Below are 27142 nucleotides of genomic sequence, written 5' to 3'. Positions count from 1 at the left end.
TGTCATATACAGAGATGTAGCAGAGGTGGCATTGCAATGTGAGGAAACATAATGACATAAAGTAAATGAAGCACATGTGTAATATTGAGTATATTAGGGGAATATGTGTCAGGCAAATTGCAAAAGTTACCCACACCTTGGTTAATCTTTGCAGCTCTAATGGGGTGTATTATGTATAAATAGCTGTTTTTATTTTTTATTTATAGCTGGACGTTGAAGAGTGCATGTGAGTGTGTGTGTGTGTGTGTGTGTGTGTGTGTGTGCATTGCACTATGTGGTGATGTGTTTATGCATACATCCTGTGCCATGGATCATCTCATGATTTTGACAGAGTTGTAAAGAAAATAAACTGTATTGGTCGTTAAAAAATACTCAAAGAATTTAATAAGCAGCAACCATAAAACCAATTAAAAGCCAAGTCCCAATGCCCAGTCCCTTTTACGAGCCCAGTGTGGCTCCACATTTTGACAAATATACGCCTGTCTCAATTAGACGCTGGTCTGGTTGCCAAGCAGTACTTTTTTCTTCTTTTTTTTTTTTTTTTTACTTAGTTCCTCAGATGTTGGCTACCTCTAATTATGTGTCCATTCCTCGATTACCCTCAGATCAAAAGAATTAAAAGGTTTTTTAATAAAAATGAATCCAAGTTGTGAGTATTGTTTTAACAGGACTGTGTCGGTATGCCAGGTGCTGTAATCCTCGAGTGTCGTAACTCTCTGTCTGTCAGAGCTAGATCGAATGAATGATTCATGATTAATATGTTATCTGAAGCCAAAATTTTATACAAGTAATATTCATACTGATTTAAATAAACAATTTGATTGTATTTTCCGATCTTTGCTGATTAACAGTTTTGTGTGAAAGTAAATGAAAGGCCTGTCCCAAATATAGGCCTGTTGACTTCAATGATTTAAGCAAATAGTAGCCTGGGCTATTAAATGCCCCAATTGTAGTCAGCTACATAACATATATTTTTAACCTGTCGGTTTTATCTGGTACAGTTCCCACAGTTTGGAAGGCTGCTTTTGTGTCTCCTTTAGGCGGTGACACAGCTATACTTAACAATTATAGGCCTATCTCTAAATTGCCATGCCTAGCAAAAATACTAGAATCTCTAGTAAATGTCCAACTTAAATCATTCCTTTCAGCACATTCTATTCGAAGTACTCCCCAATCTGGTTTTAGAGAAAAGCACAACACTATTACTGCGGTCACTCTTGTTTTAAATGACATCATTTCAACTTTGGATAATAAGAAACACTGTGCAGCTCTTTTTATTGACCTTTCTAAAGCATTTGATACAGTTGATCATGCTTAATAAACCTATTGGTACTTATTGGTACAATATTGGTTTTGATGAAGTTGCATATAATTGGTTCCAGAGTTGGTTGGTTCCCAGATTGCAAAAGGAGTCCCACAAGGCTCAGTCCTTGGTCTTGTTCTGTTTACACTTTATATAAATGATATTGTTTCTGCTATAACTGGGTACGCTGATGATACTATTTTGTATTGCACTGCGGATACTGCACAGTCTGCTGTTGCATCTCTTCAACTCTGTTTTGCTGATTTAGAAGTTGCATTCAGTATTCATAAGTTAGTCTTAGACGCAGATAAAACCAAATTTATGTTTTTCACTAGAGCCAATAATATTAATTTGGATAACCTCATCATCACAACTAAAAGTGGCACCAATATTGAAAGAGTCATGGAATACAAATACCTTGGCATTTGGATTGATGTGATGTTATCTTTCAAAAATCATGTAATAAATTTGGGAAGCAAACTAAGGCAAAAGATTGGCTTTAGCAATAAATCCTGCTTCCCACTGCATTGTAGAAAAATGCTTGTTGAGGCAACTTTTCTATCAGTTTTAGATGATGGTGACATCTTGTACAGGCATGCTTCGACAGCGACTTTAAAACCCCTTGATGCTGTCTACCATTCTGCACTCAGGGTCATTACTGGTGATGCTTATAACATTCATCACTGTATCCTGTACAAAAAAGTTGGGTGGTCCTCTCTCTCTGAGAGGCGAGATTTGCACATGTATTCGTTTATTTCCAAGGCCCTTATTGGAAAGCTGCCTTCTTACATTAATTTACATTAACATTAAACTAGAACTAATGACTGGCTTACACTCTACGTCCCCCGTGTTCATACAGAGCTTAGAAGAACTGCTTTTGGCTTCTTTGCACCATCAACCTGGAACACACTACACAGCACTGATTAATTTATTAAAAATGAATTCATTGGTAACTGTTGGTCATTTTAAATCCACAGTCTCAAACCTTTTCATTTCTGTTTGTACCTGTTTTTAATTGATTTTGTTGTTACACTATTTTAATTGTATTCATATGTTTGTTTTATTGATTGTCCTCTTTCTTGCTCGACGTCATTGTAAATGAGGGCTTTGCCCTCAATGATCTTCGAGTTTAAATAAAGACATATAAATAAATAAATGAAGTTTTACGGTATATACCTAATTGAATTGAAGTTTCGGTTTTACTTATCTTCCTCTGGCTATACTCTCTGTCTGTCTGATGAGGTGGATAAACCAGTTTTATATGCCAGAATCATTTATTGAAAGTGTGGTGTCATGTTGCTCTGTAAACACTGCAGCTTGTGACTCTGACGTGGTTGGTTGGTCCTATGTGCAGTGGCAGGTAAACACTATGGAGGAGAAATTGAGTAGGACTGGTACCTGCTGTCTGTTACTGCAGCCCAACACTGCAATCCAGCAGTGCATTTAACATACTGTGAGGGAACTACCTGAGTGTTACTATCAGTTTTATCTGTATTTTTTATTAGTATGTACCCACAATAATTTTCATTTTGAATTTTTTGAAAAACACTTAAAATCGATCTCTTCTTAGGAAGTTTGCGGAGGGCGTGGATCATCACATAAAACTGTATAACATCTCAAGGGCTTCACTGATCAACATGCAACTTTGTAGGCATATGACCACACATAATCTGAGGGGACCCCTCCATTATTGACCCCATCAAACAAAATGGGGGCCCTAGAGAGCTAATTTCTTATCTAGGCCTAAAAGCCATATGGATTTTTACTAAACTTGGTAGATATGTAGAACAGGACGCCTCAAGGTGACTGGAGAAATGTAACTCTAATTGGCAACTGGGTGACGCTATAACAACAGAAAAATGGCTAAAATGCAACAGATCGCTGTGGCTGCAATCATACTATCAAATTCACAAAAAAACTGTCTGAATACATTGCTCTTCTTAATGGGTTCAGTTGACTATTTAATCTGCAATTTCCTATGACCTGTATCCCAAACACACACCATGTGAAACTGTACGTGGGCAACTGTGCACTCAGTGGGTATGGACTAGTTTAGATATATTTTAATTACTGATGTGGTTAGTGTTTTGTTAAGAACTGAAAATGAGGTGAATAAAGATTAACATGATTATACTGAGATAAAATAAAGATAAAACTTCATGTAAACAGGATTACTAATAAAGATAAAATAAACAAAGAATGGAATCACCCTGAATTAGGTGGTGAATAAGCTGACAGGCCGGGTCACAAGAAGGTAACTAAGAGTATTTACTAAGTACTGTAAGTGTAATTGTGAATTAGTCATGCTTTTTTATGCTCGATCTTTGTCTTTGCTGAGTAAAACACAAAAAATTAGTAACAAAAACATACAAAACGAGTAAAAAAATATATAATTACGCACACACATTAAAGGGGAGCTATTATGCGTTTTCGTATTTGGAGTCTCATATATCATGTTACAATAAAAGATGTTCATGTTAAAGGTGGTCGAAGTTTTAAATAATGAGGTAAATGACAAGACAATTTCCTGGGTTTGAGGACACCCCCAGGGAAATGTTGCCATAAGCAAGCTCTGTTTTGATGCTTTTTTTTGCACTCTGGCACCTTATTTTTATTAAAAATACACAGCTTAATCATTGAATAATTGAAATGTGTACCTCTGTCCAGCCTACTTTACAGATTTCTTGCAAGTTGTGATGTTAAAAATATCAGCAGTTTATAGAAATTAGCATTAGTATTGAGTAGAAACAGAATATCTCACAACTTCTATCATTAAACATTTATTAACTATAGTTGGTGGAAAGTAAGTCAAGTACTGTACTTAAGTACAATTTTGAGATACTTGTACTTCACCTGATTATTTCCATTTTCTGCTGCTTTATATTTATACTCCACCACATCTCAGAGGACAATATTTCACTTGTTGCTACATTTATCTGACAGCTTTAGTTACTTTGCAGATTCAGATTATGAAAACAAAATATAAATTAACTAATACATTATAATATTGTTATTTTATTTGCACTTTGGTAATTAATGTGCAGTGTTCTGCCTGCTGAGCTGCAGCCATATGCACTGAATGTCATATACAGAGATGTAGCAGAGGTGGCATTGCAATGTGAGGAAACATAATGACATAAAGTAAATGAAGCACATGTGTAATATTGAGTATATTAGGGGAATATGTGTCAGGCAAATTGCAAAAGTTACCCACACCTTGGTTAATCTTTGCAGCTCTAATGGGGTGTATTATGTATAAATAGCTGTTTTTATTTTTTATTTATAGCTGGACGTTGAAGAGTGCATGTGAGTGTGTGTGTGTGTGTGTGTGTGTGTGTGTGTGTATTGCACTATGTGGTGATGTGTTTATGCATACATCCTGTGCCATGGATCATCTCATGATTTTGACAGAGTTGTAAAGAAAATAAACTGTATTGGTCGTTAAAAAATACTCAAAGAATTTAATAAGCAGCGACCATAAAACCAATTAAAAGCCAAGTCCCAATGCCCAGTCCCTTTTACGAGCCCAGTGTGGCTCCACATTTTGACAAATATACGCCTGTCTCAATTAGACGCTGGTCTGGTTGCCAAGCAGTACTTTTTTCTTCTTTTTTTTTTTTTTTTTACTTAGTTCCTCAGATGTTGGCTACCTCTAATTATGTGTCCATTCCTCGATTACCCTCAGATCAAAAGAATTAAAAGGTTTTTTAATAAAAATGAATCCAAGTTGTGAGTATTGTTTTAACAGGACTGTGTCGGTATGCCAGGTGCTGTAATCCTCGAGTGTCGTAACTCTCTGTCTGTCAGAGCTAGATCGAATGAATGATTCATGATTAATATGTTATCTGAAGCCAAAATTTTATACAAGTAATATTCATACTGATTTAAATAAACAATTTGATTGTATTTTCCAATCTTTGCTGATTAACAGTTTTGTGTGAAAGTAAATGAAAGGCCTGTCCCAAATATAGGCCTGTTGACTTCAATGATTTAAGCAAATACTAGCCTGGGCTATTAAATGCCCCAATTGTAGTCAGCTACATAACATATCTTTTTAACCTGTCGGTTTTATCTGGTACAGTTCCCACAGTTTGGAAGGCTGCTTTTGTGTCTCCACACACTACACAGCACTTAAAAAATGAATTCACTGGTAACTGTTGGTCATTTTAAATCCACAGTCTCAAACCTTTTCATTTCTGTTTGTACCTGTTTTTAACTGATTTTGTTGTTGCTCTATTTTAATTGTATTCATATGTTTGTTTTATTGATTGTCCTCTTTCTTGCTCGACGTCATTGTAAATGAGGGCTTTGCCCTCAATGATTTTCGAGTTTAAATAAAGACAAAAAAATAAATAAATGAAGTTTTACGGTATATACCTAATTGAATTGAAGTTTCGGTTTTACTTATCTTCCTCTGGCTATACTCTCTGTCTGTCTGATGAGGTGGATAAACCAGTTTTATATGCCAGAATCATTTATTGAAAGTGTGGTGTCATGTTGCTCTGTAAACACTGGAGCTTGTGACTCTGACGTGATTGGTTGGTCCTATGTGCAGTGGTTGGTAAATACTATGGAGGAGAAACTGAACAGGACTGGCACCTGCTCTCTGTTACTGCAGCCCAACACTGCAATCCAGCAGTGCATTTAACATACTGTGAGGGAACTACCTGAGTGTTACTATCAGTTTTATCTGTGTTTTTTATTAGTATGTTCCCACAATAGTTTTCGCTTTCATGCTCACTTTTTCTCTCCTGTGCGCTCTCTCAAAAATGCAGATAAGCTTCATCAGCAGGAAGATAACCAAATAAAATGAAGACAAAACTGGGAGTGGTTTTTCCTGGTACTATTTTGGGTCCTAAATAGATGTGTCTAACTTTGTTCTGCCAGGTGCTTAATGATTTCATCAGCGTGTTTTTAAAGTCATCCCTGTGTAGCTGTGGCTTTATGCTTGGGCTCACTGGGCCTTATGCAAGAGCATTTTCCTATACTTATCCTGAGTCTCTTTTTCTTCTGTGGAGTTTGGTCCTTTGAGTGCTCCAAGTCCGATTCACCAAACCCTCGTAACTGCACAACATTCTTGTGAATTTCATGTCATTCTGATGAAAAGCAGCTGTGCATATTTGTGAGATTTAAAGGTGCTGTATGTAACTCTGGAGAAAGACAGGTGATTGTTGAGTCTCATTCCCAGGTTGTCAAATACCGACGCTTTGGGGTGATGGTTCAACCAGACGACCAACCCAAAGCATTGGTGTTTGACGACCCGGGAATGAGACTCAACAATCAACTGTCTTCTTCCAGAGGTACATACCTTTAATCATTAGCACAATCAGTGGCCATACATTTCAATGTAGGGCTACCTCTGCTGCGTTTATGGCCAGGTTTTGTTTCACTTTTGATAGTCGGTGCCCTGAAATGTTTTTGTTGTCTACTCTGTCACAAAAGAATTTTACTATCACAACAGTGAACAAACTTATGTGTGGTGGAGACATTAAAGACAGGTATTGTTCAAACCTATGACGAGTGTATTGAGGACCCAAATGCTGCACTCTGAAAGTCAGTGACAGTTGGTCATGACCTTTAATTAAACACAGGCAAAGAAGGCACTTGGGCAGATGAAGAAACACAGTTTGTCTTCAGGCCCAGAGCCCACACACAGACCAGGTGAGTAGACAGGACAGGCAGATGAGCCGACGAGGGACCAGCAGGAGGTAAGTCAGGCGATGGATCAAGGAGCCGACAGGTAGGTGAAAGGAGAATACACACACAAGGCAGTGTGTAGCGTCTCACAGACAGTTCCTGAGCTGCAGCAGGCCACTGACATCCATCTCAGCCTCCTCTTCCACGGCAGGTGAGTTGTCCGGCCCTGAGGATGGCTCCTCCTCAGGGGAGCAGAGGTAGGAAGACTGGAAAATTACTAAAGGAGAGGGAGAGCAGGGCACCTGGGAGGGAGGAGCTGTGACAATAACATCATTAGTGTGACTATCCTGATATAGCCAGCGCTCGTCAGATCAACATCAGAAATGACAAACAGCTACGACCTCTGGACGCTACAAAGAATTGAACTGTGATTGATGGGAAGTGGATGAAACTTGCGAATACCTACAAGACGAAGAACGAGGACATAGGTGGATAAATTTAAAGGTAGGTTTTCTGGTTTGGTAAAATTAATTGATGACTAGTTTTCATCTCACTGCTGGCTGAAATAAGTTAGCTGTTGAGAACAAGCTGTTGCAGCTGTTTTTACAAAAAAAAAATAAATAAATAAATAAAATGTTGTGCAGTATGGTAGAAATTATCAAGGTTATTTGTCATAATAAATACAATGTAATATAGGACTGCTATTACACTGTTTCTCCATTGTATACACATATGAAATTAAACTATGCACACAATTATGAAAACTTGGAACTCATGTATCAACACCAACAAATGTTTTTTTGGTCAGCCTTCCTCTCCGTTCTCTCTGCTGCTCCATTTTTCTCTGACACAGCAGAAGTCACCTGAGGCCTTTGTAATGCTCTGACACAGGATTGGTGTGTTTTGCTAATTGTGTTTGAGCAGGTGAGATGTGAGTAAGACCAGCTTGTTATTACAGTGTTTCTCCATTGTATACACATTAAACTATGCACACAATTATGAAAACCTGAAGCTCATGTATCAACACCAAGACTCCAGCTGGCAAAACACACTTTTCTTACTGTAGTGTTTTACAAACAGTATCAGATATTAAATTACTGTGAGTTTTGCCAAAACAGGTAACATTTGTGTATTCTCAAAATTCTGACAATGTCGCAGTATTACAGTTTTTTCTCAAGTTATTTAAACACATTTCCTGAAACTACTGCTTCCTTTTTTTCTCCATTTTTAAAGCGTTGGGTTTTTTTGTCACAAAATAAGCTGCATTTTTTGGTGTATGTATTTTCTGTAAAGACTGTTGCCATATTTTAATATCATACTGTGGATGTATCAGATAAACATTGCATTGATACAATCTAGGTCATAGCTCATTTGACAGACAAATGTGCGTGCGTCATAGAATATGGCGGACATTTGTTCGGAAATGATCTCCACCTGGACTAAACTCACAACCCAGAGTCACACTGTAAACCTATAGTTGACACTGTAACATTGTTAGAGTTGTAAAAATACTCAGATGTTACCTGTTTTGGCCAGACTCACAGTAATTGAAGTGATAGAGTAAGTACAATGAGAAACACTACAGTAAGAAATGATAAGAATGTCTTTCTGGGGATGTGATGATGAAATAAGTGCTCAAATACAAAAAGGTCACAAAATAGATATTTATTTGTTTCTGTAATACGAAAAGATTTTCATCTGACTGTAAAATAAATGTTTTTTGGTGTATATATTTTCTGTAAAGACTGGTGCCGTATTGTAGTATCATACTGTGGATGTATCAGATAATCATTGCATTGATACAATCTAGGTCATAGCTCATTTGACAGACAAATGAGCGGACATTTGTCAATCAAATGAGCTCCAACTGGACTAAACTCACAACCCAGAGTCATACTGAATGTCTTTCTGGGGATGTGATGATGAAATAAATGCTCAAATACTAAACAGATATTTATTTGTTACTGTAATACGATAACATTTTCATCTGACTGTAAAACAAATGTTTTTTGGTCGGCCTTCCTCTCCGTTCTGCTGCTCCATTTTTCTCTGACACAGCAGAAGTCACCTGAGGCCTTTGTAATGCTCTGACACAGGATTGGTGTGTTTTGCTAATTGTGTTTGAGCAGGTGAGATGTGAGTCAGAACAGCTTGTAATAAGGGCGTGTTGTTTTACAGGCCAGATTTTTTCAGGTGAACAAAGTGTGCTAAATTATGCAAAAATGTGATTTAAAAATCTCTACTTGAGTTAAAACAATGGAATTGTGCTCAAAGTTCAGCAGTCTGGAGTCTTGGTGTTGATACATGAGCTTCAAGTTTTCAGAACTGTGTCCATAGTTTTACTCTATGTGTGTATACAGTGAAGAAAAACTGTAACTTTAATCTGAGGTAAGACTCTGGGAAGTGAGTTTAGTCCAGCTGGATCGGACAGACAAATGTGCACTGTATCCTATACTGATACAAAGTAAATTCACATTGTATCACAATATGGAAACAGTCTTTACAGTTTACATATAGCAAAAAATTGCAGCCTATTTTGAGACGAAAAAACCTAAACTAAAAGCTGAAAAAGGAGAAAAAACGGAAAGTATTTATACACAGTTTTAAAAATTTAAATAAGTAGCATGGCCTCATTAAGCCAAAGCATACAGTATATAAACAGTATTTTAATTGTTGCATTTTAAATTTCTCTGAGGTGGTTGCAGTAATTCAGTGCAAGAACACTCACCTCACTGGATTTATTTTTGTTTCACGCCTCACTTTTCTTTCTTGAACTCATTCCCTACTGTGCTCTTATGTACATTCTTTTTTCCATAGAAATCACTTTCTCCAGAAAATCCAGCACAGTATCAGGAAGCTTTGGAAGATGGCAGAGCAAGGACAGCACAAGGTAACACATCGTATTTAAATTAAAACATTTTCTATGTCAAAGTATAGCAGTTTGGTGTGGTCTCAAAGAGGTGTGATTTTAACTCTTCTCACGTGTTTTTTTTTCTTTCAATGATCTGCCATTCATTTGAATGGAAAAAATTATGTTGTTTTTTGTGATTTTCATAAAGACCGCTTGGTAAATCTCTGTTGAACAAGAAGAATAAACACAACGGATCATATATAGTTGCCTTGCTGTTGCACAGCAGGCACCCTCAATAAAGGAAAACTAGTTCACTAATTGTACCTTTACTGGTATCTCCTGGGTCATAGATAAACTAGGTGTGTCCCATTTTTGTTGTATTTTGTTCTATCACATGCTCAGTGATCCTGTCAGGGTGTTGTTCAGCCATTCCTCTGTAGCTTTGGCTTCATGTTTGCTTCTGGTTTTACTGGTACTCTTGTAAACATAACAGGACTTGGTTTCTGTTCTATGTGCTGTGCCAGGTGTTTAATGATCCCATCCACGGGCATATGACATTACACCCACTGCTCGTCAAAATCATTGACACACCTCAGTTCCAGAGACTACGAAACATCAAGCAGCTTGGAGGGGCTTACTTTGTTTACCCTGGAGCATCCCACAACCGCTTTGAACACTCTATTGGGTAGGTCCGCATATTATCAGATAGATACAGTTTTGTGTCCCGAGCAAATCACAATCCAAAGCAGGAAGAAAAGCACCTAATATAACTGATACAACCAAAGCAAACACATTAGTATAGGTATAGTAAAAGTTGATGTTTCCAGTTTTGCAGCAGGATACTCGTGTGGTAATTGTGTAACCCGTTTTTTGTTGTTGTGTTCTGTATGTGGGGATAAAGGGTGGGGCACCTAGCAGGAGAACTTGCAAAAGCTCTGCATGCAACGCAGCCAGAACTCCTCATCACTGAAAGAGACATCCTTTGTGTGCAGATTGCTGGTCTTTGCCATGACCTGGGTGAGCCCTTTGACCAAGTGGGAGAGCACTTATTGTGAAATATTTGCAGCAAGGGCAACAATTGTTTAAATGTACAACAGCTTTTTCAGACAGTCTCTCCTGGAAGGCAGTTATAGTGTTGGCACACATTTGTAGCTACACCAAAAAAGTGGCTCCCTCATTCATTATCAGTGAGATAGACAGTCAATAGTCATGTTTTTTAGTCCGCAGTTAAGATCTGAGGTTATATTAATCATAGTCACTATAAATCATCATAAACAGATACGCTCAAATTTTTCTGGAAATTCTGAAATTAATATTAGCGCTGAATTTGGATGGAAACTAGTGTTTTATAGACACACAGTGGAACTGTGTGTATGGCATGACTACTGGTATGTTGTTGCTTTAAAGAAAATAATGCAAACAATAATAACAGTCATTTGCAGCAGATTACAAAACATATTTTTATAATATCATCAATATCAGTAAAGGCCTGTCTCTAATACTAGCCTAAAATAAAACAGGCCTGATAAGATACACTCACAAATGTTTCACTTCACAGTTTGACTTATGTTATGGTATCTCCCATATCTAGGACATGGACCCTTTTCCCATCTGTATGATGGGACGTTCATCCCCGAGGCACGTCCAGGACATGAGTGGAGGGTGAGAAACTGTTATTTCTGTTGTCCCTGACATATGACATGATATGAAATACTGTAAAACTTCAATTAAAAGCCTTGTCTCAATTAAACACCCAGTCTCTTTCACTAGCCTGGTGTGGCTACACACTTTGCTAAATGAACACCTGTCTTAATCAGACGCCTGGTCTGGTTTTCAAGCAGTTCATGTTTTATTATAGAAGTTCTTCAGATGTATAAAACCAGGTTGTTGGCGACCTCAAATCATGTGTCCATTCCTCTATTACTCTGTAAGTTATTCATATTCTTTTAGTCTGTAAGGGTCCTCACATCAAAAGAATCCAAATGAATCCTAGTTGTAAATATTGTTTTGCAGGATAAAGTGATGTTGTGTTGGTATGCTGGGTGCCGTAACTCTCTGATGTGCTGTCTATCTGACCTAAATCGAATGAATGATTCATAATTGAGCCCTAATGTTTAAACAAGTAATATTCATATTGGTTTACATAAACTGTTTGATTGTACAGTACAGGCCAAAAGTTTGGACACACCTTCTCATTCAATGCGTTTTCTTTATTTTCATGACTATTTCCATTGTAGATTCTCACTGAAGGCATCAATACTATGAATGAACACATGTGGAGTTATGTACTTAACAAAAAAAGGTGAAATAACTGAAAACATGTTTTATATTCTAGTTTCTTCAAAATAGCCACCCTTTCCTCTGATTACTGCTTTGCACACTCTTGGCATTCTCTCCATGAGCTTCAAGAGGTAGTCACCTGAAATGGTTTCCACTTCACAGGTGTGCCTTATCAGGGTTAATTAGTGGAATTTCTTGCTTTATCAATGGGGTTGGGACCATCAGTTGTGTTGTGCAGAAGTCAGGTTAATACACAGCCGACAGCCCTATTGGACAACTGTTAAAATTCATATTATGGCAAGAACCAATCAGCTAACTAAAGAAAAACGAGTGGCCATCATTACTTTAAGAAATGAAGGTCAGTCAGTCCGGAAAATTGCAAAAACTTTAAATGTGTCCCCAAGTGGAGTCGCAAAAACCATCAAGCGCTACAACGAAACTGGCACACATGAGGACCGACCCAGGAAAGGAAGACCAAGAGTCACCTCTGCTTCTGAGGATAAGTTCCTCCGAGTCACCAGCCTCAGAAATCGCAAGTTAACAGCAACTCAGATCAGAGACCAGATGAATGCCACACAGAGTTCTAGCAGCAGACCCATCTTTAGAACAACTGTTAAGAGGAGACTGCGCCAATCAGGCCTTCATGGTCAAATAGCTGCTAGGAAACCACTGCTAAGGAGAGGCAACAAGCAGAAGAGATTTGTTTGGGCCAAGAAACACAAGGAATGGACATTAGACCAGTGGAAATCTGTGCTTTGGTCTGATGAGTCCAAATTTGAGATCTTTGGTTCCAACAGCCGTGTCTTTGTGAGACGCAGAAAAGGTGAATGGATGGATTCCACATGCCTGGTTCCCACTGTGAAGCATGGAGGAGGAGGTGTGATGGTGTGGGGGTGTTTTGCTGGTGACACTGTTGGGGATTTATTCAAAATTGAAGGCACACTGAACCAGCATGGCTACCACAGCATCCTGCAGCGACATGCCATCCCATCCGGTTTGCGTTTAGTTGGACGATCATTTATTTTTCAACAGGACAATGACCCCAAACACACCTCCAGGCTGTGTAAGTGCTATTTGACCAAGAAGGAGAGTGATGGAGTGCTGCGGCACATGACCTGGCCTCCACAGTCACCGGACCTGAACCCAATCGAGATGGTTTGGGGTGAGCTGGACCGCAGAGTGAAGGCAAAGGGGCCAACAAGTGCTAAACACCTCTGGGAACTCCTTCAAGACTGTTGGAAAACCATTTCAGGTGACTAACTCTTGAAGCTCATGGAGAGAATGCCAAGAGTGTGCAAAGCAGTAATCAGAGCAAAGGGTGGCTATTTTGAAGAAACTAGAATATAAAACATGTTTTCAGTTATTTCACCTTTTTTTGTTAAGTACATAACTCCACATGTGTTCATTCATAGTTTTGATGCCTTCAGTGAGAATCTACAATGTAAATAGTCATGAAAATAAAGAAAACGCATTGAATGAGAAGGTGTGTCCAAACTTTTGGCCTGTACTGTATTTCCCATCTTTGCTGAGCAACAGTTTTATATTCCTTTCAACAGTGAAAGGAATTAAAGGCCTGTCCCATATAGACGCCTGTTGATGTCAGTGATTTAAGCAATTAGTAGCCCGGGCTATTAATTGAAGTTTTGCAGTGATAACCACTGAAATCATCGTACATAGGTGAGTCGGGCTCAATGAGGAGAGGGGAGAGCGATTCTTGGTCTCTGCTGCTGATATTTTAGTGTGGGGCAGTGTGGTTCTTTCAGCCAGATGAACCTAAAGGTCGACATGGCACAGGCTTGAGAAGTTACAAGTCTTTCCTGTTTCAATACTCCATCTGTTACAATCAACAAAGTGAACCCAAGCACAGAACACAGACTCAGGAAGAAAGTGATACTTACACCTCTGTGAACAGATGTTCCTTTACCCAAGTTTGGACCTATTATGTAATATATAATGTGTGCAATTAAATATGGAATCCATCAGCTGTGTAATTCTGGGCTCATACTCATGTTTAAAATATCAATTTAATAATAATATTAATTATGAAAAAATAACTGTTCAGTCCTTCATTATGCTATCTTTGAATGAGCACAAATGTATTCATACAAATTTAGAAGAAAGAACTAAAATAACTGCTTCAAAAGCCTTATTACTATATTTCATAAATTCCCTCTCTAATATTTGTTTCATATTGGATACATCAACAAATTTCTTCTTCAAACAACTGCATTTATTCACGTTTCTCACCAAACGCTACATTTTACAAGATCACATTTGAACACCTCATGAGAACAACCTTTGCCCAATACTCATTTTACTGAAAAGAGCTTGAACACATCATAATGTGATTAATACGTTAAATAATTCTCCTCCTGCTGATGTCAAACACAGATTAGTTGTTCACAATGTGGCATTGTCAAGGAAACGATATGGTGTGTCACCTGACGTGTCGATGGTTACTTTACTTTGTCCTTTCATCCTGACAGCGTCCCGAGGAAGATCTCTGTTCATCCCAAACATGTTTTCTATTGTCACTACTGATGTGGTACAAAAGGAAAACATCGGCCACTGCCATCGGTGGATGTCATCTTATTTGCTAATAGGCCAATGGCAGTCAGCAAGGCTATTAATAAGTGCATCCTGAAATTAAATGACATCAACATGACATATTTAACAATGGAACAACAACAACAATGAAAATGTTGATTCTCCTGACATTAATTATTGGTGCTGTAATAAATGTCAGCAGTATAATGTAAACGTCAAACCTTGGTATAATGAACCCACACAAAACATTTGTAATACATGAAATTGTGTCATTCGCGAGGCAGAGTTTGTGCAGATTTTGGAGAGAGTCACTGTTGTTGGTTTTACACCAACACCCGTCACTGGGCATCTATCTATCTATCTATCTATCTATACTTTTGCTATTAATTCTCATATATTGATGAATCTATGTATCTTGCAGCATGAGGATGCCTCTGTACAGATGTTTTATCACCTAGTGGAACGTAATGGCCTACAGCAGGAGATGGAGAGGTACGGCCTGGTGCTGCCTGTGGACCTGACCTTCATCAAAGAGATGATTGCAGGACCACTCAAAAAAAGACAGGGAGAACCGCACACAGAGACAGTTGATGAGGTTTGTTCCTTTGTTCCTAGCTAATAAGATCAACCCGTAGAGCTCTGCTGTTACTTCGAAATGTGTGTAGTTGAACTCAAAAGTTATGACTGCACAGATTGTAGATTCTAACATATTATATTTGCAACAGTGAGATTAAATCTGCCGTTCTCTTTAACTGTTATTTCCATCGTTATGTCCAATTGTTGTTTCTAATATTGATGACTATTTTGTTTACTTCAACAATTAATTTTCCTATCATTACATCAGTTACTTAAAAGAGAACTGCAGATGTAATTTCACTGTTACAAATATAATATGTTATATCAATAAGCTGTCAAACAGGTGTTAACGAGGTGTGAAGCTGTCATCTGTTTGTGGCTCAGTAAATGTGTCGTGTGCAGAGGATTGTGGGTCAGAGTAGCCAGAAAAGCATGCTGGCTTGCATACTGCAAAATCGGACAGGATGTAGTAGAACATCCTGGTATGTTTGGTACTAATGTTGTGCTGTGGACTGTATTTCTTTACCACATGGTCACTGGTTGTCTGTCATATATTTCTCCTTATATGTCTTGTTGTATGTTTCTTTTTACTGTGCCTGCCTCAGGAATCACTCCTTAAGGGGCATACAGAGTTATCTGAACTGACTAAAAGGTGCAGAACATCAGTCCTGCCTATGTAAACTGTTTGAAATCATTCAGTATCATTATTACTACAGCAGCCAGTGTCTAATGTCAATAATGTGCTGTCATCTCTGCAGTGGCCATATGAAGGCCGTTCAAAGGACAAGTCCTTCCTCTATGAAATTGTGGCCAACAAACCAAATGGCATTGATGTGGACAAGTTTGACTACTTTGCCAGGTGAGGCTTGTTGTTCAGCTACTGAAGAGAAATTCACTTTGTGATGCAGAGTGACAAATTATTATGTGTTATTTCCCCAGAACAATTACAACATTCTCCTGATTTTAACAGTATGGAGCAATCTCCAGGGTGCTTTGATTAGTTTAACATAAAAAGCCTATTTTCTTCACACATTTCTTTACTGTCTCCTCTCAGGGACTGCCACCACCTGGGCATCCGGAACAACTTTGACCATCTCCGCTACTTTAGGTTTGCCAGGGTGTGTGAGATGGACGGGCAGAAGCACATCTGCTCTAGGGACAAGGTGCTGACTTTGCTACATCTTCTTTTTGATCGGATTTTAAAACAACAATCTGTTCAGATGATTAGATGTGACTAAAATACATGTAATTCTTTTAATAGGAGGTGAACAATCTGTATGACATGTTCCACACAAGGTACAGTCTCCACAGAAGAGCCTACCAGCACAGTGTGAACAACATCGTGCAGTTCATGTAAGTACTGACCCTTCTCAGGTTTATACTGAAACAACATTTTGCTTTGTCTGCTGTATGATGTAGCTTATTTCATACAATTGACTCTCTTGTATAATATACATTAGGTGATCACATATTGTATATGATTATCCAGGATTGCAGAGGCCTTTGTAAAAGCAGACGAGCACATCCAGATTGAAGGCTCAGGAGGGGAGATGTTCACTCTCTCCACAGCCAAAGATAACATGGAGGCCTACACCAAGCTGACAGGTCTGTAGATACCACTGTGTGCTGTAAGCTTGTGTTTTAACATTAATGCAGAGGGAGGAGTGGGCAGGATACACAAACCACCATCTGTGCCATGTTCAACAAAGACTACATGTCTTCTGAATTGTCCAAACATATTCTGTCAGACTCCTGTCAGTATTACTTCCTGTGTTCGATTGTTTTTATTTACTAACATAAATGATATGAAACACTGACAATTGTCTGAATTATTCTAAGAATTTTGGTGGTAAATGGCTCAGTTAGGCAACTTACCTGCACACATCATGTCATCAGCTGACATCATGTCTTACAGCCGACCCACTTTATTTGTGCACTTTAGCAGTTTAGTTACAACAATAACAGCTTAGCAAGCAAGGTCACCACTATTTATAAACTAACACAAAGACATGGACGAATCTTACGTCTGACCCTCGAGTGAGACAAAGATCGTCTTTATGGGCTCAAAAACTCACCATGCCGAGCTAATGTTGCTAAGCTATGATCAGACAGTTGGGTTTAGCAAATAATTGAGAGCAGAACAAACTTGCTCAGGTTTATTCATGTTTTTTCATTAAGCAGAAGTAATTTTATCAGATATATTGGTGAGTTAAACCTCTTAGTTTACAGCGTCAGTTGTTTATTTGTGAAACACTACGAATGATTTTGTGACCTTGTCTTTGGTTTGTTCTAACTGATCTGTCTTCTGCTCTGTTGTTTGCCCTGTAGATGATGTCTTTAACCAAATACTCAACTCCTCCGATCAGGGCTTGGATGAGGCGAGGGAGATTCTACAGAGGATCATCACTCGAAACCACTACAAGTTACTGGCTGAAACAAAGTGTAAACCAAGCCAAATCAAGGTGTGCACCATGTGTTTTTGTGCCTGTACAGCAAAACACTTCAGTTTGACATGTTATCTATTTCACTGCAGCTATAAGTACACCAATGATCATAAGAGCAGGTTTTGTTATAACAGAACTGGATGTTGTGCTCCTTTTGTGGTTGATGAGCGCAGATGTCTCTATGGGTATTGTACCTGGATGTCATGTGGAGCGCAACACATTCCTATCAGTCACAATTACTATTACAATTACAATTACTATACAATTATCGCTGCACCTTTATGCATCAAAATGTATTTCAATAAATTCTATAGATTTCTATACATCATTTCTTTTTCCCACTGTGTGACTACCATAATTAAATAAACAGATGAATTTACATGCACACAATGTGACTTGACCAGATCCCTCTTTCAACTTCATAGAGGCTGAAATGCTTCCATGCCCTAACTTTTAAACCAGGGAGTTCCAGTCAGATTGCAGCCATCTACGGTTGCTCCTGCTAATCCATTGTGGGGATATTTATGTCGTCACAGTGTCCAGTATTTGCATACTGTAACGTTTCATAGGAAACAGTATGTAACTCACATAGTGTCAAATTATAATTAGTATGCAGCCTTTTTATTTTAAAAAGTAAACTTCATCAGTTAATGACTTAGTTGATTTGAAAGCACTTTACATTCTCCAGCCTGCATAAGAGTAACACAATGAGGGGGAGGTGCTTCGCTGTGTTGTTACTGACGTCTCCAGCAGTGGAGAGCAGGGTTTCTCTCCGTTAGCTCCAGGTAAAGCCAAGATGCTGAGCGGACCAGGAACAAGATTTTTGAGGTGAAACAGACTGAGCACAGATTTATTTTCTTCACAGCAGAGGTTTTAAGTTGTTTAACGCTGCAGCATGTGTTGATCAGCTGGTCTCGTTTGTTTACATTACTGCTGATCATTGCTCCATATCATTAACATCAGTTTCTGAGTAATGGCATAGAAAGTATTCACGTTATACTTCACATTCACTTTGCAAATATTGTTATTTAGATACTTAATCAAAACATGCTCGGAATTACTGCCTTTGTGAAGATATAGCCTGTTCTCCCTCCTAGCTCGCCAAATACTGCCGCTTTGTCAGTGACTTTGGCATCAGAGACCGACGCACAGAAGCACCTTTCATGGTGATATGTTGGCAGCAGTTTGTAATGGCACTACGCCCTACTACCAAAACAGGCGCATGAGGGTACCTAGTGCGTCATATTTTGACACGTATATCCACTTACAAAGCGGCGGTATTTGAAAAGTTGGGATGTGAACGTGTTGATATGACTTACAAGTTAACTCTAGCATGTCTGTGCTGTAGATTGTCTGGATGGCGCACTGCTCTCATGGATGACAGCCCCCAGCTTACATCATCATTTTGCAAAAGCTCCATTTTCCCCATACACAGTAAAATATTCATATTAAGATTTATATACTCTGAATAGCGTTTTGAACCTTTGAATAACTGATCATGTTTCAGTGTGGACAGACGGCCAAAAATGAGAAACAAAAATATGTTTTTTTAATTTAAATTTCTAATGTGGACATATCCTTACTGTGTGTTGTCAAGATGGACTATAACTCAAACCTCTTGCCCCTCCCACTTGTCATCTTTTATCCTCCCTCCTTAAAAAGATGTTTCCCAGGTGGAAAGAGGCATTGCTTAGTGACCTTCAGGATGACAGGCTAAACCCAGAGGACTTTGTAGTTTTAGTGAGTTTTTCGTCTTATCACTTTTACTTCACTTTTCTTTCAATCTTGGCTTTTGTGGATTGAGATTTATTTTGTGAGATGCTTGTCATAATTAACTTGTGAATGTTAAATAGGGCTCTGTCTAACCCTTCTCTTTTAGGACAGTACTATGGACTATGGGAGGAAAGACAAAGACCCAATTGAAAAGGTGTATTTCTACAGCAAGAGAGATCCTACCAGAGCATTCCATATCCCCAGAGAGCGGGTCAGAACTAACGCAATGACAACAAAATCATCTCTGTCTTTCCATGAGCTATTTGTTCCTTGGGTGTATTTCTTTATAAGACAGCCTCTGTTACAGTATGGCATTTTTCTCAAGTTTATGCTGTTGTCATTCTTGTCAGGTGTCCAGCCTCCTCCCAACATGCTTTTCTGAGACGCTCATCAGGTTTTACTGTAAGAAGACTGATGAAGAGCCACTGGAGCGTGCCCGTGTGTGCTTTGGGTACTGGTGCGAAGATAGAGGGTTGCCAGTGCCTCGGGTAATATTAGGATCTAGGCTGTTAAATATAGAAAAGTACTGTGTGGGGCCCTCAGGCTTGAGGTTCTATTAAATGGCAGTGATACTGTAGTCTGTACTAGGGATGTCACGATACCAAAAATTCAGTAGTCGGTGCCGATACCAGTAAAATTACACGATTCTCGATACCAAAGTCGATACCACGGTAAAAAAAAAATCCTAAGATCCCATGTACTTAAACAAGAAAAATAGTTTATTAAAATATTTGCATATAAAATAACATTTCTATCAACAGATTGATATTACTTATATACAGGGGGGAAAGTAGTTTTAAAGTCTTGCCAGTACTATTACCAGAACCTTCATTGCTTCATATTGTTCACCTCTCCCCGCTTCATGCGTTTTTAAAGGCAAAGTCAAAAACCAAACAAACAAATAAAAACATTTTCAATATTTTACTGTACCTGTATGGAGTAGAAAGAAATTAGACACTTCACAATGTGTATAGTAAAATATTTGTTTTAACCTCTCCGCCTGGACACTGATGTCCTTGCTCCCTCCCTCCTCGCTCCTCCCTCCTCTGTTAAATGGTATCTCACAGGCGCACTACGTCATCAAACCATGTGATGTTTGGTACTGCCGGATTCAGGAAGCTCTTGGCTTTTCAAAAATAACATTGTTTTTCTTTTATTTTTTATGGATTTCGCACCAGAGCAGCCTAAACACACAAAGTCCAAAATCGCGATGAGTGGTGACAAGTCATGTCATGCCATTTTTCGACAGGAAAAGTTAAAAGATTACTTGCGATCTTATGTGGAGCCGTCTGTGGACACATAGCTCTTTTATAAAAGGTAAGAGTCTCACTCGTACCACTATTTTTGGCTGAGATACACCGTCTAGAAAGTGGGATCACAACTTTCACGTTTCACATGGCTTTATTTGGTGATATTTTATGGTGTTTCTGTGTCATAAACAACATCAGCTATCATAATCACACCTGATTTCAATAAGGTAAAATGTTTGAAGCTGGCTGAGTGTTGTTTGATCACTGATAGTACTGTTTTGAAGCCGAGTGAGCGCTCTTGTCATGTGGAGCTCCGCATGGATCTTTTCATGGAAAAAACACTGTAGAATGGTCATACTTTGAGCATCTTCCTCAAATTTGAAACAAATGTTCATTGATAGTGTGCCTACATCCCCACAGTGCCATTCACCTGCTCAGATGAAGCCACAGACAGAGTTCTGCTTACATAACATATTACCAGCATTGTTGCATGCTGTTCTTGAACAAGAACTGCTCCTATGCCGACTGTTCCTGCATTGGCTATGACCTTGGTGGGAGCATCCTTGTCAAATATGCCAAAGTGCCGGCCTCAGCTAGTTTTTCTTTAAGCGCTTTGGACGCTTGTTTTTGCTCAGGCCCGAAGTGAAACGGTGTGTCCTTCTTTGTTTATCTCCACAGAGGCTCTGATATGCTGGTGAACTGGGGTATTACGTAATCGGCTACTGTAGCCAGCTAAGCCCAGAAAGCTGCGTACCTCCGATGCATTCTCAGGTTCTTGTGCCTCAGCTACAGCTCTCACTCTCTCTGTGGTGGGACCATTGCCCTCTTTGGAAAGTAGCATGCCCATGAATATTAACTTGTTCATGTTAAACTGACACCTCTCTGTGTTTAGGGTCAGCCTACAGCTCTCCAGTCTTAACAAAACTGCATGGAGTCGTTGATCGTGGGCATGAACGATTATGTCATCGGAGATATTCTCTACCAATGCCAGACAGTGTTGTTGCAATTTCGTGTTGGTATTGTTCACTTGCAGAGAAAACGCCAAATATGAGTCTCTTATACCTAGAGGTAGACTCACAAGTCAGTCTTTAGACGCTTTGCTTAACTAAAGACTGATGTCTTTCTCCCTGATTTTGTGTTTAGATGGACGGATACAATTTCAGAGTTTACAAAAACTCCCTACGTTGCAGAACCGATAGTAAATCTGCAGCGCGGTCCATCTGTGGCTCGCTGAACTCTTGTGCTCGTACACATAGTCCGACTAGAAACACGTGTAGCGGTACAAAATGGCTCAGCTGCGCTCGCAGAAAATGCCCTCAAAGTTAGTGGATGTTTGTTGCGTTTGCGGCGACATTCTCGCCAACTAAAAGAAACAAACATAATCTTTTACAAGGCCATGACTCATCCGTCCGGCCGAACAATACATTGGCATTGGCGGACGAGAAAAGGGGGAGCGCACATTTCCGGGAGGGCGTGTCCTTTTCAAAAATGCAAGAGGCGGTGCTTTGTTGCCGGCCGTTTTCTCCAGTGTGTTAAACACACTTTAGAAAGGAGTGTCCCCAGACTATCAGAAGGCGGAGATCTCTGATTGTCTGGTGGCGAGACTAACCTAGAGGTACCTGTATGCACTGCAAACATAGTGATGTCTCTTGACTCTGGTGTGAGCTCCAGCTGGTGGTAGCCCCACTTTCGGTCCAGTTTTCTGAAAATGGCTGATCCATTCATTCCTTGTAAAAGCTTGTCCACTGTGGGAATCAGGTATCTCTCTGATGATGGCTGCATTTGCTCTTCTCATATTGAGGCACATTCTGATGTCACCTTCTGCTGCTTTTGGGGCGAGTACAACAGGATTCACCCATGGTGTGGGCAGATCTACTTATTTTATAATGTCCATTTCTAGCAGCTGATTTATTTTTTTCTCTACTGCTTTCTTTAGATGGAAGGGCACCCGTCTCAAGGGTTGTGCCACAGGTGCTACACTCTCATCAATATGTAGACTTATTTGCTTGGTGTCAGGATAGTGGTGTTAGTATTTTAAACGTTTAGTATCGGCCATCCCTAGGCCCTGCTAAGGGGGTTTCTGATGGACATCGCAAGCAGCACTTGCCACAGACGGCCGGGGGACACTAATTATAGTCTAGTTCAGCCGTGCTGGCAATGACTGTCACAAACCCCTTACAAGGTCCCTCCTCCCCTGGTCTGTCTGCCCTCCCTGTCAGCATCATATCATGAGAAGCATGAAGTGTCCTCATATTAGAAAATATATTATTAATGCTAATGTGTGATAACTTCTCTTTCAAAGATGGAGAGAACAAGAGCACAGAGGGGGCCGGCAGAAGATCCTCACGGGTAAGAATGTTCAGATAAAGTGGAGGAAATTTAAAGCTTACATAAGTAATGTAACTCTTTCATGATCTTTTTTTATCAAGCAGTGGATATGCACATAATATTTTGTTATCAGGTTAACTAATGATGTTAAAACAACGAATGAATGATAATCATTTTTGAGTTATTCAGAGTCTGTGTGAGAATACTGGATAGTTAGGACAAACACAGGCTATGTAACTGTGTAGTTTGCAGTATTGTGGTAAAGTTCACAGTAATGGACTAATGTGGCCTGATGCAGGACAGGCTTTGGTATCCATGCTCACTGTTAGCTTGGGTCAAGGGTAGCAGTCATCAATTTGAATTTAAGCTGATGACGCTCTTTAGTATCACTTGCCAAATTGCATGTTGATGCTGTGGCTAAGGTTTGGAAAGCAGCCCTGACTGAATGATAGCCCATGTAAACTCTGCTGATACCTATATTGTAGAATGCAGCCCAGAGCCACAGCAGCCTTAAAACCTGTTGAGCCCTAAAGTCCCCCAACTGGGGGGTATCAATACACTGATCAGAAGAATATAGTGATGTTGCCCATCAAATTTAACAGCAGAACCTCAGCTACAAGGCTGTAAAGAAACTTTTTACATGCCCCAAACTCAGTTTTAACATCAACTAAATAAACAACAACAACAACTAACTCCAAACAGCATCGATATCCCAACGCACTCGGTATATTTCGGGCTCCAACTCGACCACATGTTATTCAAAACACACACCATTCATCTCAAATGAAAGCTGAGACTCCACTCTTTCCACATGTATACTCCAAATCACTCTCCCTTTAACCATCACAGAGCTACAGCCCAAAGAACAACAACAACAGAAATCTCTTTGCCAAAATATATTTGTAATATGGCTCTTAGCTTATTAATTTCGCCGTAAAATGCGCATTCTGCTGTTCATTCACGCTCCGTTCGCGTACTACCGAAAGTTGTCAGTCATTCAAATGAATCCGGGCGGAAAAAAAGGTTCCGGGGGAACAAAAACAATGACCACACACAGCAGCCGACATCTCCCCACTGCGCGTTCTGCTGACTCTGATTGGCTTACAGTGCTGTCAGTCTCGTTTTGGTGGGTATGGCGTCATTCTATTGGCTCTAACGAATCAAACGAGGTGTCAATCACTCAAATCGGCCAAGCCGTCGCGGAATTACGGGCATCCAAATCTCAGAATAGAAACAGGTTCAAATGTACAGTAGTAGGTGCATATTGGTCAGTTTGGAGTGGGAAACAGAGTAAAAAAATTAAACAGACAGTTGTATGTGTATACCCTAAACATCAGTAGGGATTTACAGAAACAAAAATGAAAGAAATAGGATTGTACATGACAAAAATCGCATGCAAACATGATGCAATTTTGGAGAGCTCACCTGAATTTTCTGTACTATAACCTCTCTAATGTTGTTTTGCTTCACTTTATCAGAATCAGCCTTTGCAGAGTTAATGTTCACATATTGAGCTATATGATTTAATAGAGGTTTAGAGCTGCTGCTGCTGCTGCTGTTGCTGCTGCATCATGCCAAAGGGATACTCATCCTAAAAATGCTTCTTTTTTTTTTAGGCGAACCTCAAAATATTTCATTTGTGCTGTGTGCCATCTTCATTTACTCTTCACATATAACACATATACTGATATTTACACATCTTAACAAATCTCACAAGTGTGCCCTTTACCATGACACCAGAAGTATTCAAATAGACCTTGTGGTTGCAGAGATATATTCATTTCATTATGGATATGCAATTTTCGAGCAGAGGCCTATAAAATAGGGTCAGGTACCAAGAAGGTCAGAGGATCATAAAGCCTGTTGAAAAAGAAAACAAGTCCACCGCAGGTGACAGTACAAATCAGTTTGGCAGTTATTTTGAGATGAATCATTTTTCTCCACTACACTGCTCCTATGGATTTGGGGGCTTCCCCACCAGGCCAAGCCCCACTTTAACCCCTGAGTACAGTGCCCTGCTTCAGTGATGATGAAGTTGATATCTCAGTGCACTGCTCATGTTAATATTAATGTCTTTTTTTTTACAGGCAGGGGGGAGGCCAAGAAGCACCACAGCAAAACCCAGAGGGAGAACAAGTTTTGGCAGATGGAAATTAAAACTGAAAAAAGAAGGCAAACACTCCCTGACATCACTGGTTTATTATGATTAAAAATGATTGAAAATGATTTAAATGTTCTGTAAGGTGAGCATGTTAACACAGCAATGTGTAAACCTTGAGGACCCTGAAGTACTTATAATCAGCACTTATAATCAGCTTTATTTTAGACTCTAGCTGCAGCAGTATATGTCACACTACCACAATACTATACTGCCATTGTGTAATTCAGCTGTCAACAAATCAGTTGTCTTTGTCTGAAACTGAGTATGTATGCAGTATATTTTAGGGAATTGTTGTTGTTGTGAATTGGGAGTCTCCTATCAATCACATTTATTCTTTTTTATGCATTCTCTGTGTATTCCCTCTGATCAGGGCAAGCTGTAAAGCACTACCAACATGTGCACTGGAGTGAAAGTGAACATATAATCTGAGTTTTAGGGACATGACATATCTAAAGGTGTTTGGTTTTGATGTTAATCGTGTGACTTAATGTGGTAATCAGATCAGATATTAGTTTGACTTTGAGTGATTTTTGATTAGAGGTTGTTTTTGGTGTTGTGGTTGCAACTTGGTCATTTTACTGTATCTTTGCTCACCTACTGCATTTATCATTATAGCCAAAGGGCTGAAAGACACATTCAATTTTCTCTTATGACTGGAAGTTGGGTGCAAATCTTGCTCAACAAATATGATCCCAATAAGCCAAACTGGGGCGCCATAATTTAAGGTAAAAATTTTGAACTTGAAAAGTCCCCTATACCATAAGTCCGACTTACATGGAACTTGGCACAGACATCTATCTGCCTGACTACATTTTCTGCCATTTTCAATATTTTTTAAACCTATTTATGACATCTCCTCCTAAACTGTAGGTCCAGTTTGTACAACTAACCAATAAACTTTGAGTGGGCGTGGCTTAGCACAGAAATAGGCCAATCATTAGGACACTTTCAGGAATGTCAGTGCAGGTACCTCAAACATACCCTGAAAATCTCATTCAAATCGAGCACTAGAGGGCGCTACAAATGCAGACTAGATTTACTGCCCTGCAGTTGTCTCTGCTAACCAGTCAAGTCAAGCTTTCATCCATGTCTCTGCAGACTGTATATGTAGCCGTAGACAATGTTTCAAATATGGAGATGCAAAGAAGCTATTTTAAAATGTGGACACTTCACACACATCCTCAATCTTTGAAAACAGGCTCTTGGGAAGCACTTAGTGTTTAATCTGTCAATATGAAATAAAATAATTAGGATTACTATTATGATGACATTATATATCACTATTTCTCACTGTAGTCATACCTTAAAGCTCACTTTGCTTTCTTTGATGTAACCATTGTTGTGTTTTGCTAATGGTGTGAAAATGTATCAGATTCTTAATATGTGATGGGTCTGTAAAGAGAAACCTACCAAAGGTTATTAGAGCCTTTCAACTGTATTCCTATTGACATGGGTTGATAACAGATTATGCCTGTCTGTTTGAAATAAAACTCTTTTTCTCTCGTCATTGTGCAGTTTCACTTATCCACCCCCAGATGACATCATACATTGGTGTTTTTCTGCTGATGATTATGTGTCTGCTAAATGTTTCAACAATGTGTCATCAAAGAAAAATCTTCTGTGGACAAATTGTTAAATGCTGTATAAGCAAAAAAAGCCTCAAGGATGTTAATGAAAAAATGAAATCTTTCAGTGCTTTAAGTGTTAGGGAGTGTTTAAAATTCAATAAGGTATATACTGTAGAACTTCATTTAATAGCCCAGGCTACTATTTGCTTAAATCATTGAAGTCAACAGGCCTATATTTGGGACAGGCCTTTCATTTCTTTCACACAAAACTGTTAATCAGCAAAGATCGGAAAATACAATCAAATTGTTTATTTAAATCAGTATGAATATTACTTGTATAAAACTTTGGCTTCAGATAACATATTAATTATGAATCAGTCATGCGATCTAGCTCTGACAGACACATCAGCTCCGTGCATCAGAG

General features: G+C 39.0%; 1 protein-coding gene across 1 annotated transcript; it reads left to right on the top strand.

Annotated features, from left to right (window-relative positions):
- Nucleotides 1-7099: 7099 nt before the first annotated feature.
- On the top strand, nucleotides 7100-26657 carry LOC144464151 (deoxynucleoside triphosphate triphosphohydrolase SAMHD1-like). The gene is made up of 16 exons (XM_078169989.1): nucleotides 7100-7444; nucleotides 9758-9830; nucleotides 10316-10476; nucleotides 10693-10808; nucleotides 11383-11453; nucleotides 15040-15213; nucleotides 15953-16053; nucleotides 16249-16357; nucleotides 16456-16547; nucleotides 16684-16799; nucleotides 17523-17656; nucleotides 19301-19378; nucleotides 19518-19622; nucleotides 19762-19899; nucleotides 22964-23010; nucleotides 25077-26657. The coding sequence occupies exons 2-16, from the start codon at nucleotides 9807-9809 to the stop codon at nucleotides 25144-25146; spliced, it is 1536 nt and encodes a 511-aa protein (XP_078026115.1). The 5' UTR covers nucleotides 7100-7444; nucleotides 9758-9806; the 3' UTR covers nucleotides 25147-26657.
- Nucleotides 26658-27142: the final 485 nt, after the last annotated feature.

This window comes from Epinephelus lanceolatus, chromosome 8, assembly GCF_041903045.1.
Source record: "Epinephelus lanceolatus isolate andai-2023 chromosome 8, ASM4190304v1, whole genome shotgun sequence".
NCBI lineage: Eukaryota > Metazoa > Chordata > Actinopteri > Perciformes > Serranidae > Epinephelus > Epinephelus lanceolatus.
This window is presented reverse-complemented; position numbering and strand designations above follow the sequence as displayed.